This window comes from Acanthochromis polyacanthus, chromosome 7 (genome assembly GCF_021347895.1).
Source record: "Acanthochromis polyacanthus isolate Apoly-LR-REF ecotype Palm Island chromosome 7, KAUST_Apoly_ChrSc, whole genome shotgun sequence".
Classification (NCBI taxonomy): Eukaryota; Metazoa; Chordata; class Actinopteri; family Pomacentridae; genus Acanthochromis; species Acanthochromis polyacanthus.
In genome coordinates this window covers 27,462,930-27,476,756 of record NC_067119.1, presented here as the reverse complement: position 1 = coordinate 27,476,756, position 13,827 = coordinate 27,462,930, and the positions used below count along the sequence as shown (strand labels likewise).

At 41.2% G+C, this 13,827-nt stretch overlaps 1 protein-coding gene across 2 annotated transcripts in view; it reads left to right on the top strand.

Moving 5' to 3' along the window:
- Positions 1–7,083: 7,083 nt before the first annotated feature.
- dtx1 (deltex 1, E3 ubiquitin ligase) overlaps positions 7,084–13,827 on the top strand; it is a 59,865-nt gene continuing 53,121 nt past the window's right edge. The window contains exons 1-2 of one of the 2 annotated variants that reach the window (XM_051951113.1): positions 7,084–7,538; positions 8,089–8,728. In XM_051951113.1, the coding sequence (XP_051807073.1) occupies positions 8,470–8,728 (259 nt within the window). In that variant the 5' untranslated portion in view covers positions 7,084–7,538; positions 8,089–8,469. Of the gene's footprint in view, positions 7,655–8,088; positions 8,729–13,827 lie in introns of both variants that reach the window. The other variant, XM_022205657.2, reaches the window with a different exon arrangement.

Here is a 13,827-nt window from a genome sequence, read left to right as displayed (position 1 = left end):
ACTTTTGAATTGTTGATTAACATAATTATTTAAAAAAAACAAACTAATGAAACAGGCCTGGACAAAAATGATGGTACCTCTATAAAAGATTGAAAACTATTTGACCAGAGTGACATGATTAACTCAGGTGTGTCATTTAATTGACATCACAGGTGTTTCCAAACTCATAATCAGTCAGTCTGCCTATTTAAAGGGAGACAAGTAGTCACCCTGCTGTTTGGTGAAAAGGTGTGTACCACACTGAACATGGACAACAGAAAGCGAAGCAGAGAATTGTCCCAGGACATCCGAAAAAAAATTATAGACAAACATCTTAAAGGTAAAGGCTATAAGACCATCTCTAAACAGCTTGAAGTTCCTGTGACAACAATGGCTCATATTATTCAGAAGTTCAAGACCCACGGGACAGTAGCCAACCTCCCTGGACGTGGCCGCAAGAGGAAAATTGATGACAAATTGAAGAGACGGATCGTTGGAATTGTATCCAAAGAACCCAGAGCAACCTCCAAAGAAATTAAAGGTGAACTCCAAGGCCAAGGTACATCAGTGTCAGATCGCACCATTCGTCGTTGTTTGAGCCAAAGTGGACTTCATGGGAGACGACCAAGGAGGACACCACTGCTGAAAAAAACTCATAAAAAAGCCAGACTGGAATTTGCAAAAATGCATGTTGACAAGCCACAAAGCTTCTGGGAGAATGTCCTTTGGACAGATGAGACCAAACTGGAGCTTTTTGGTAAGGCACATCAACTCTATGTTCATAGACTCAAAAACCAAGCATACGAAGAAAAGAACACTGTCCCTACGGTGAAACATGGAGGAGGCTCAGTAATGTTTTGGGGCTGCTTTGCTGCATCTGGCACAGGGTGTCTTGAAAGTGTGCAAGGTACGATGAAATCTGAAGACTATCAAGGCATTCTGGAGAGAAATGTGCTGCCTAGTGTCAGAAAGCTTGGTCTCACTCGCAGGTCATGGGTCTTCCAACAGGACAACCATCCAAAACACACAGCCAAAAACACCCAAGAATGGCTGAGAGAAAAGCGTTGGACTATTCTAAAGTGGTCTTCTATGAGCCCAGATCTGAATCCCATTGAACATATGTGGAAGGAGCTGAAACATGCCATTTGGAGAAGACACCCATCAAACCTGAGACAACTGGAGCTGTTTGCTCATGAGGAGTGGGCCAAAATACCTGTTGACAGCTGCAGAACGCTCATTGACAAATACAGAAATCGTTTAATTGCAGTGATTGCCTCAAAAGGTTGTGCAACAAAATATTAAGTTATGGGTACCATCATTTTTGTCCAGCCCTATTTCATTAGTTTGTTTTTTTAAATAATTATGTTAATCAACAATTCAAAAGTAATGGCTGATTTTGATTATTTAATTTTCAATAAATTTTTATTTATTGTTAATTTTGTGAGTTTCAAGTGATTTCAGTGAGAATTGTGGGTTTTTCCTTCTTTAACTGAGGGGTACCAACAATTTTGTCCACGTGTGTAAAAGAGGATCCATGGTTGCTTTGTTTTGTTACCATGAGTAACACTGAATATTAGTAAGACTCTCCTTTACCTACTGGCAAGCTGGGCCTTGTGTGGTTTAAATGTTCTCCTTAGAGAAGGCGTTGGTTTCCTCCAGCTGCTCCGGTTTCCTCCCACAGTTCAAAGACATGCAGCTGGGGTTAATTTGTGTCTCTAAGTTGCCTGAAGCTGAAAGCATGAGTGTAAATGTTTTGTCTGTTTCTACATCTCAACCCTGTTATGGACGGTTGAGAAGGTTCATACTTCATACTTCACTGCCTTCTCTTTTCATCTTGTCTGTTGTTTATCTCCTTTCTTTCACATTACCTCCTCCATGTAGCACTGAAATTCATACTATTTCACCCTGAAGTCAAATTACACTGAAAATAAAAACAAAAAGAAAACAAGAAGTTTTACCAAACTTGGACCGCCCGGTGACAAAGATGACCCCTGTGACCTTGAAAATGAGGTCACGGTCACCAAATGCGAACTTGACCTGTGTCTTATTATGGTACACCTGTGTACCAAATATGGTGAGGCTACATCAATATTTTATCGAGTTATCGCGCAGAAACCAAATTGTTACAGACAAAAAAGCAAGCAAGCAAGACCATGCAGCTGAAAACAATACCTTCCGGAAAACGCAGTTTTGCCGGGCAGTAAAAATAAATGAAAACAATGAAAAATGTAACCTACAGCATACAAAAATGGAAGGAAAACCAAAATCTGACTGTACTGAAAAGTACAAAAAAAGTAGAACATAATAAAATGTATACTAAATTTTAAAAGAAAACTGATAATTAAATTACATTTCATTACAATAATGTAAAGTTGAATTATACTACAACACATAGAGGCAAATATAAATCAAAACATCTTCCACATAAAAAGGTATAAATTAAATTGAACATGAAAATATAATGAAATACAATGCAATGAGTGAGAAGAAACAATAGAGGGTAACATAAACCAAAATGATGGAACAATATTTAAGGATAAAACAAAAGACATTTTAAAATGAAATGAAAATTATTTTAAAGGCAATGTGCAATATTTTAAAGATATGCCTTGGAATACAAAACAGTTAAATAAACAAAAGTCAAATATAAATTCTCCATAAAATAAAACACAGAAAATTAAACAGTAAAAAAAACACAACATTAAATGAAAATAGAAATGTGCAATTAGAGTAATGAAGTAAAATTTATAAATGAAAACCCAGGAAAGTACAATCTTAAATTACACTCCGATAGTATAAATATAAAGATAAAAATAGATCAAAACTGAAACACAATAAAATAACACTGAAGAAAATAAAATGAAACAATGTGCAACACAAGAAACAGACAGGAGAAAATTACAACAAACCAGATTTTAGGACATCGCAACATAAAAAGCAATGTGTGTGTGTGTGTGTGTGTGTGTGTGTGTGTGTGTGTGTGTGTGTGTGTGTGTGCGCGTGCGTGTGCGTGTGTGTGTGCGCTTGCGCGTGCTTGTGTGTGTGTGTGGTCAGGTGCTGGCTATACTTGTGGGGACCAAATGTCCCCACAACAGTAGGAAAACCAAAAACAATGTCACTTGTGGGGACTGAAATGAGGTCCCCACAAGTTTACAGTGTTTTCTTGGCCATGTTGTTGTTACTGAAAAAAGTAAAAGTGCAAAAACGTTTCTTTAGGGTTAGCCATTGTTTTGGTTTAGCTCAAGAACACTACTTCAGCAGAGAGCTTCATGGAATGGGTTTCCATGGCCGAGCAGCTGCATCCAAGCCATACACCACCAAGTGCAATGCAAAGCGTCGGATGCAGTGATGTCACATCAGTGTGTGACCTCACAAATGCGCTTCTGGAAGAATGGTCAAAAGTTCCCATAAACACACTCCTAAACCAGAAGAGTTGAAGCTGTTCTAGCTGCAAAGGGTGGACCGACGTCATATTGAACCCTATGGATTAGGAATGGGATGTCACTTACATTCATATGCAAGTCAAGGCAGGTGAGCGAATACTTTTGGATATATATATATATATATATATATGTGTGTGTGTGTGTGTGTGTGTGTGTGTGTGTGTGTGTGTGTGTGTGTGTGTGTGTGTGTGTGTGTGTGTGTGTGTGATAAGTGCAGAGAAACTTTATTACTTGATCATTGGGGGTGTGGAGGACAGGTAGGTGTGTTGTAGCCTTAAATATTTAAACAGGCCAACAGATGAGATGCTGGAGTGTACTTAATGGGAGATGTTTTGTGTGTGTGTAAACTGTGTATACACATCAAAAGCTGCTTCAGTAAGCAGCTTACATGCAGTTAACAAAGTTTCTGTGTTGTCTCTCCATTTCTTTCTTTGTTTTTCCTGATTAGTGCAGATGTGTCACAACAAAAGGTTTGCATTAGTTCAGAGTGCAGCACTGGACACACAGCTGTTTGATTTTAAATTGAAATTCACATTCCAGATTCAAATGTACCCAATTAGGTTGTATCATTTGTTCCTGCTTTTACACTGTGGAATAACCAGTAAGTCTGGAAAACAGGATTCCTCAGTAGCTTGAAGGTTGTTTACACAGAGATGACTGTTCTCCTCATTAACACCATCAGGCCTCAGGATGGCGCTGTTCACCCAGTAACTGACATCAGTGGGTTTTAAAGCGGACTAGTGTTCATTAATGTGCTTCCTCTCAGATTCCCTCTCAGATATTTTTCTTTTCAGCTTTCTTTGATCTAACATTCATCATATGCAAAGTGAGATGTAAAGCTGACTAGTGAACTTCTCTGACTGAGACAAATTCAAAGCATAGCCTGGGTTTAAACACAGGAAAATAATCCTTAACATATTTTTTTTTAAATTAAATTCGTATGATTTGCTTTTCTTCATTTATATCTCAGGTCAGACTGATTCCACTGAGATCATTTAACAGCTTCACATCGGTCTTAAAATTCTTCTGCTCAGTAAATTTAAGCTGAAATTGAGGATTATGTTTGCTGACTAAGTAATGAAGTCCACATAAACTACAAATATGATAGATCCTTTTATGTTCTTAGCACTTTCATGATAAAAAGAAAGGACTAATAGTTATTTCCTAATGCCACAAGTGCACACTGAGTGAATTCATTTACTGAAGATTAATTTTTTTTCTCAGGGTTTTACCTCCATAAGGAGAAGAAAAATTGCAGCAGATCGGCAGATGAGTTATTAAAGCTCTGCCTGATTTTAGAGAGAAGACACCACTGTAATTCAAACAACCTCTGCATCAGTGTCGGATAACGTGTTCGGAAGGAAGCAGCACACTGTTATGTAATTCCAGCAAGACACAGCTTTTATCTCAGGAGTCTTTCTCTCAGAGGAGCACCAGCTATTCCACTGCAGGTACAACGTTTTGGCAGCAGATGATACTCTCGTTCCATTCTGCAGGATTTAGCCTGAAGCTACTCAGCTGTGTTATGCACACAGTTTACCTTGAGCATACAGACCCTGACATCAGTTTAACATGTGTGAGGTTTCCAACAGTGTCTTTCACCCATGAAAGCATCTATAAAATTTAGACTCAAACATTTGACCTTTCTGCCGCCCTGAAGGTATCATTACACTGAAGAATCATTTTATTACTCGTTTTGGCAGTGGATGGATGCTGCAGTGGAACTGCTGCAAGTCAACAAGTGCTCCAGACCAGCAGTTATGATAATAACATTATGGATAATAACATCCTGCCTGCCTAACTCAGTTTAAAAGAGACACAGCACTGCCCTACTAAAACCTTGTGACATCATCTGATTCTAATAGAGAAAAACATTTTAGAATAACCTCTGAAAGGATGATATTTATATCATCAAGACGTTAAAAGTATGGATTTGCATCTACGAAACATACAAGCCAGTGTGTTTAAGTATATATACACACAGTTGGGTTTTTTTTTCCATTATAGTGAGAGCTATATGGAGGGTATTCATTAGTTTGAACACAAGAAAACAAATGCATTTCTTTAGTTTTTGATTTTTTAGGGGAAAGTGTAATGGTGCGGCTATTGATTTTTGCATCAGGAATTCAAATGTCAGTGGTAATCAAAGTAAAGTAACTCTAATTGTGATCTGTCATAGGCCCATTTTATTTTAATAATTTGTCAATAACCAAACTGTAGTTTGGTTATTGACAAACTACATAATAATTTCTGCATGTGCATCTGTTAGCAACAATTAAACTAAGAACAATACCAAATTTGAAATCGAAGTTAATCTTTTACAGTGTTTGCATAACCCTCTGAATCCAGAAAGTCATTCAAATGACCTGTTCCTGTCATTTAAGCAAATGCGTAGTTGTAGAATTAAAAAATAATAAATAAATAAAATCTAACTGGCTGATTTAGATAACCCTTTTAAGCTATAGACAAGACATAATTTTAATGGGTTGTACTGACAGAATAATGCTGGCAGTTGCATCAAGTTAACATTGTGTATAACTTAAACCTGAACTTCTGCTAGCTGTTTTAAAGCTAAATTCAAATTGAGGTAACATGATGAAAAATGACTTATTTTTCTTCAGGATTTTAATTCCACTCATTTTGATGATCAAAAGTAAACACAACTTTGATTGTAGAAGAAAAGCTAATTCACCTAGCTCAGTGTAGTTTGTTCAGCACCATTTTATTTTAAGTTGTCATAACTGAAAACAAATTGGTTCAAATAAAACAAGAAAAGCACTCGGAGCGCAGTACTCTGCCAAGGCTGCTCAGTCGTATGATTTCCTGCAGATCCACAGCAGTTGATTTGTAGTAGGATTATAATCATGTGATTGTCTGCAGGCAGCTGACATAGCATTAACTTGTTGTCATAGTTACAGTGACACTGTGCTGTTTCACAATGATACAGAAATATTTTACAAATCTCCACATTTGTTCAAAATTATTAGAAATTTGTCCAAAACTTGCTCAAAAAAATATTTTTTCCTGTTCACAATCTGTCCAAAATGAGTTAAACATCTAGGATGACTTAATAAAAACATGTCCAAAATTATTCAAATTTCACCTCAGAATGTAAGTGTGTTCTCTAAATGTGGTCAAAATTTGTCAGAAATGACCCGAAATATGTGCTAAATGGCTAGAAATGACTCAAATTAGTTCAGAACTTGTTCAAAAAATCCTCCTTAACTGTTTAGAACCTGTCCAAAATGAGTTTGTCTAGTATGGCTGAAAATAGGTCCAAAATGGGTCCAAAATTACATTAAAATGTCTTCAGATTCTTAAGATTGTCTTTAAAAAGTGGGAATTAGTCACAGTTTCAGCTGTATAAACATTCGTGGTCTGTGGTGGTGGATTTGTAGTAGGATTGCAATCATGTGATCGTCAGCAGGCAGTTGACGTAGCCTTAACTTGTTATAGTGACACCATGCAGCTATTTCGCTATGATACAGAAATCTTTAACAAATCAATGGATCCAGACTATAAGCTACATCACTATCAAAATCTAATCATGTGGTCCTTGTGTCATCTCTGACCTTCCCTGAAAATTTCATTTTAATCCATCTCTCTGTTTTTGAGTAATGTTACGTACAGACAAGCAGACAAACCAACGCTGATCGTCACATAACTCAGCCTCTTTCCTTGGCGGAGTAATAAAAAAAAACACACGACTTTGATGCTGGTCCAAAGGGGTTTTATTTTGAAACAGGATACCGGAAATTGCACTCTTGTGTTTTTTTTCTCTGCTCTTGACACTTTGGATGGTTCTGTCTTTCCATACAGGTGTGCCTGGATATTTCTTTGCCAGGCGGTGAGCGTTGCGTGTTTTGCTGTGTGGATGCACGAAGCTGCAGCGGAGCGGCTTCTCACACTGACAGCCGAGCAGCTGGGGCATGCATCCTGTGAGCACAGCGGACCAACAAGCTGCTGTAGTCTGTGGCACGTCCACGGGAATAAAACGACGTCTTTTGCTGTATATACATGAAAACAGTGGATTACTGGAGCTGCAGGAGGTGGCTTTGAAGCAAGATCTCAGTCTGAAGGATCAGGGGGAATCACAGATGTGAGAGGAGGAGGCAGGTGCGTTTCGAGATTCGCATCTTTTTTTTCTTTTTTTAAAATCTGATTTTCGTCCGGATCCTGTGAAATGCAGCCTCTACCTGACAGATGTGTGACACCACAGCTGCAGCCTACAGGTCTGTATCGCCACAATCAATACGAGCGTTGCTTTTTTTTGTGCTCTGCAAAATCGTTCAATGCCAGCCTCTAACACAGAACACTGTAGAGAATTAATAGAAGCAACAGAGACAGTGTCGCTTGTGAGGCTTTCACTGCATCTGAACATCTTTCTGTGTAAGTGATCTTCTGTCTGCTGTGATTATAGTAGGATCTGTCTGTGCACACCGCTCTGCTCCTTCCACACTCATCTGCTGAGGCAGCTCACACACTCATACCCAGTTTTCGTTTCTACATTCTGAGTAAACAGAATCCCCCAGAGCTACAGGCCACTGTTGGGCTCTCTACCACAGAACAGGTTGTGTCATCTCCTCTGGAGCTGGGAAATAACTCCTGGGATAAACAGCAGCGTTTGTTTACCGGTGTCTCTGTGCTCTGCTTGTCTTTTGTTCAGAGAGAGTCTCCTGTCTACCTGCTGCTGATCTGCTGTGGTTGGCTGTGGAGGACTGAGACTCCTGCAGCTGCAAATCTCCTCATCAGCAGCATCTGTCACTTCAAACGCAACAAGACGCAAGGGGACGGAGGCTGCTTTTTGCCTGATCAAAGTGGCAGCTAGTCAGAAAGTACCTGTAGACGATGACTCCGGTGGAGCTGTTTGCTTGACAGCAGCATGAGATAATTGAGGACTGTCATACTAATCGCTGATTCAAGCTTTTTCTTTCTGTTTGACGCTGATGAAGATGTTCCAGGGTGTCGTCAGTTGACTGACAGGGTGGCAGTGGTGCTCTAGTACGGGACACAGCCAGCAGCTGAAGGCACAGACACCACCAAGGAGATGGCTCGTCCGGGATCAGGGTTGCTGGTGCCCATGAACGGGTTGGGGTACCCGCCTCAGAACCTGGCCAGGGTGGTGGTCTGGGAGTGGCTGAACGAACACGGGCGCTGGAGGCCCTACAGCGCGGCGGTTTGCCATCATATCGAGAATGTACTGAAAGGTGATGCCCGCGGAAGTGTGGTTCTGGGACAGGTGGATGCCCAGCTGTCCCCTTACATCATCGACCTGCAGTCCATGCATCAGTTTCGACAAGACACAGGTAGGTGACGTAGAAGTTTCCTGCACAGGTGGAAGTAAACTAAGCTACACACCAGGCAGTTCTCAGCTCTGAAGTACTTTAAATGAATCAATGAATGATTTCTGTTTGTATCTAGAGAACAAATGATGTCATGTTTGCTCTGTGGACACAGTTACGACACACTCAGCCTCTGTGTGGTTGCTACACAAACGCTCTGTAACTTTCTAGGGAATAAATGAGAGTCCTGAATGCCCCCATGTCTGCTTTGGGGCTCATGCAAATGAGCCACAGGTAGAGCTGAGAGGAAACAGAACACGAAGCACAAAGATGACAAAAGTGCAGCAATTATTTATTCATCTAGGAGAGTCTTTACGCAGCCGCTGGGATGCCGTGACCTTGCCAAAGGTCATTACGTTGGAGAGGCTGTGAATCCATCAGGCAAATGAGAGCTGTAGCTCAGAGCACTGCTCCTCCCTCTTCTCAGCTCACTGTATTCATCCACTGTGTTATTTGTTTGTTCCTATTGTGGCTTTGTGATTTAGTAACTGGACACCGTAGTTTCTGCTGCATTATCTCGGTTTATTGAACTTTTCACACAATGGAAAGAATACGCCTCATATGGAAAAATGGGGCTGGAAATTAGGCATTGAATCAATATCCTGCTATGTGTGAACAGCTGAGTGTTGAATCACAAAGTTTGCCTTTAGTTTTGTGTTTTATGTTGCTGCTCTGAGACAGCATGAGACCAACATTATCTTGATTGAAGGATCGATCGCCGGCGGCCACAACATGCAAACAGTAAAAGCTCTTGAACTCCCCCCTCCTGCTGCTGCATGTCGCTTTAGAGTGAAATCCACCCTGCACAGCCTTTGTTTGGTTCGCTGTAATCCTCTCTGATGACGGCTACCTTTTAAAACACGACCAGATGTTTTTGTTATGCTCCACCAGGGCTCAATACTCTGTGTTTGTCTCGATGTGTGGATTCACCTTCCTGCTGTCCCTGTGTTTGAAGCAATGATATGGGGGAGGTTGTAGACATCTGTTTAGACCAGCCTCGGAGATTCTCAGCTTTCTGAATTATTCTGCACGATTCAGCTGCACATCGCTGTGTTGTAGTCAATTATGAGCCATTCATTCTGATGTCTTTGTTGGATGCTCTGGGGAGCAGGTTGATCCCATCTGAAGATGTTTTGTCATCTCATTGATCAGGTAAAGCATGAAGAGTACGACTATTCACACTTTTAAGTCTGAGGCAGGGGTCTCTCTGTATATGAGGGCGTTATGTAACATCAGAGCATCAAGAGGTGCAGCCAGATACACACAGAAGGTGACCTCACTGTGCATGGATCTACACTCTGTCACCTTTCATTAATTTTCATTTGCATTAATGCATATTTATTGGGTTTATCTTGGACTGTTATGCAAAAAACAAAATAAGAAGAGTCTGTGGAGCATCTGTCAAACCAATAACTCGCTTATTTTTGGGGGGGGGGGGGGGGATTCTTAAAATGTAATGAAATGTCTAATTGTAAATGGTTACAATCTGCCAAAATTTGTGCATGTGCACTAAGCAGTAGCTGTATATGTGCTGTCTTGTTAGACTGCATGTGTTTTTCTACAGATGGGTGTTGTAAAACTGTTGAAGCTATAAATTCTGGGGAATGTGGCAGCAGTGGAAGGCCCCTTTAAAAATAGATTTGAGCAGTAACAAAAATACATTAAAAACAGTTAGTAATGGATGGACTGTAAAAATATCATGTCATTATGCTGTCAAAGCTGCTGTGAAAGCTACTGAAGGCATGAAAAGGGCCTCATATGGAGAATATGGACTACACTGAACGACCACTTTTTGTATTGGTTCTGTATAAGAGATAGTATGTAACACATGACATATCGGCGTTCTCTGTTTGGAAACAGTTTTCCGATGTCTGAAATGCTGAATATGAACACAGCTGTGTTCCCGAACGACTGTCAGGTGGGTTGTAGTATAAAGAGCCGCCTGGCTGGGCTTCTGCTGTTCTCGTTGGCGTTTTCCCCTGTGATAGAACATAACGCAGAGCAGCACGTGTCGGGGTCGACTGGCTGTGAGATGAGCCACTGAGCCGTTTGTCGGCCATTACCACGGTGCAGGGGCCAGGCCTGACGTTAATCGCCCCTCGTTGTGCCGGTCGGTGTGCTGCCTTCCCCCTTGGCTGGGATAAACCTGTCACAGCAGGGCCTGACGGACAGCAGCCCAGATGTCTGCTCTCCCTTCCCTCTGGTCATCATCTCCACTCTCTGTCCCAGTCCCCAAACAGGGACTAAACTTCACCACACCGCCGCCATCGATCCGAGCTCCCATAAGGCCTAGCTTCCAGGATGTTGTGATGTTTTCGCACTACTGTTTTTCACAAAAGGCCTTCAGTAAGCTTGCTATAATGTGGATTGTGATGCATCTGTTTCACATCGGATGTTTGCTATATTTGTAACTCAGCAGGTCACCCACAGCCACTCGCTCTGTTGCAGGCTTATGGAGTGTCCCTGTGGGGAAACCCCATTTTGTCGCAGAGCCAGTGATCTCGTCCTCGGAGGCTGTTTTTTTTGGCAAGAGCTGCAAAGAGAGTTGAGCGTACTTGACATCCATCGTGTATGCGTGTGTGTGTGTGTGTATACGTCCTTGTGTGTGAGTGAATTGCTGACGTGTGTGTGTGTGTGTGTGTGTGACGGTGCCCTTTGCCAGCTGTGGTGTTGGTGTCCCGTCCCTGGAGGCGGTGTGAGGGTACCCTGCTCTCCTGTGGGTTTGGGAGGATCTCCTGTGGGTGGCAACCGGGCAGAGTTACTCCGGCTAATGAGGCAGCAGCTATAGTTTATCTCCATGGTTCCCTCTAATCAGAGCATCATGACGACAACACGCACCGCAGCAGGGCCCCTCGATGGAGGGAGCGCCCTAAACACATCTGTATTTAATTGGCTTTCAAAAGCACAGGGCATGGGTTTCTTCCCAGTACAGCTGCTAGTGAGTTCCACCAGTCTGTGGTGAGATCCTGAGCCCCAGTGCTGTGTGAGTGAAGGCTGAGAGGCTCGTATATGTATAGTTTGGATGAATATCTGGCTGAAGGCAGGGAGAGGATTGGCTCCCAGCCAAGAAGGATCGATCCGTTCTCCTCCCCAGAGGGGCATTTGAACCTCTAAACACTGCTGTGGACTGATCCCCTTTCACTACACCCACTCCCAAAGCAAAACACATGGGCTTATCTGCCATTTCCATCATATACCAGCACTCCTGGTGTGTCTGATGGATTTCACAGCTACTTGCTGCTACTGCCTGACTTTTAGGCACCTTAGACATTTTATATCTTTCTTTGTGGTAGAGAGCTGACACAAATCAGAAATCATCTGCTGTAATCTGCATTGTTGTGGCGTCACTACATGTTACTGGAAGAGAAACTTGCTTTGTAGGAAGCAGTGACAAATAGGTCAAAAGTACAACTACCATAGCAAAATGCTATGCCCTAACTGTAATGTTGATCTAAAATGATATGAGTTGCACGTTTATTATGAATATATCCTCTGTTTTTACCCATTTTGTTAATTGAAGTTTTATTTACTGAAGCATAGTAGGCTTTTTTTATTCAATATATGGTCAGAATTAACAACTGAATGCACAGATGTCTATAGATTTCAGTCAGATAAGGTAACAGACACATTGTTTTTGCTATACATGGATTGATCATGCTTACTGTCGTGTGTCATGAGGCCTCACAAGTCCATTCTGTGCCAGGAAAAACCCTGCAGTGTTGGTATTGGTGATTGGATGGACGCCATGTCTGCATAAGCAGTCACTAAAAATAGTTCCTAATCACTTATATTCTAACAGACACACATGCGGTTACCTCAATAGTTTCAATCAGTAGTAATGTTTGCTGCTTGCCAAAACTAAAATCGCTCACATTTAAAAATCTAGACCCAGAGGATTTAGGATTTAGATTTCAGAGAAAAAAATGCACAAACTGATTAAGTAATTATCAAAATAGTTTGCGATAAATGTAGTAGTTGACAACTCAGTAAATCGTTGCAGAGTAGTTTGCTGAGTAGACATGATGGATCCTGCATTATCACTACTTTTTTCATTTTTCCTCGCATGCTGTGAAGAAAATTGAAATTTAGCTTTGACATCAGACAAACAGAATGTAGCATGCCGTTACCTTCTGCATCTGCGCCGCATGTGTTTGTGGAGTTGTAAAGGGCCATTACAGGGCCTTTGTGCTCACTGTTGTGAGATGGCCCATGTGTGACTGCAGAGATAACCCCTATCAGCAGCTGTTGGCTGCTGTTTTGCAGGATTGAGTCTCTGTTTGTTTTGGTTCCAGAGGCGTGAGAACCTCCTCTGCTCTGGTCTGTTTCCCTCAGCTAAGTGCCCTCTCTGACTAATTACAGTAAAAAACGAATGAAGACAAAGATCTCATCTTCTGTTATGTGTTGAGCTGCCAACCAACAGTAGCCTTGGTGATGATTTCAAAGCTACCTGTAAGCTTGTGGAGCGTATGTACTGCTGCAGATCGTCGGGGAGGGCGGCAGATTTGCTTTTTTTTTTTCCTTTAATGTAGTTTAGTGTGTAGTAAGTGCGTGTGGGAACTGTTTTGGTGGTCTGTGGGAGGAAGCTGTAAAAAGGATTTCTGCTATGTACGTGCTAAAGGTCAGGTGCTGTATGTATCAGCTCTGACTGTGAAATCCCACTTGCGTCAGAAGAAAGCACAATGAGCAAAGAGAGGAGCCCAACGAGTCAAGAAATGGGCTTAAGAAGTAGAAATAGAAACAAGACAGAGCCAGGTAGTCAGGTATGACTGTAGTATGTGTGAATGTGTTTTTGAATGTGTGTAATGGTGCAAACTCAGCAGCACTGTGATGTTAGCTGACATACAGTGATACGTGTGTGTGTGTGTGTGTGTCTATATATATATATATATATATATATATATATATATATAAATCTGTTTTGCATTTCAAAAGGTGTGGCTGCATTAGACAGACACAAATGAATAGAAATTATATTTGTTTATTGTTTTTACAAGAAAAACTAACAAAACTAAATTCTTGACAGTTTCAATATGTCAGTTCTCAACATTATTATTGTTGTTGTT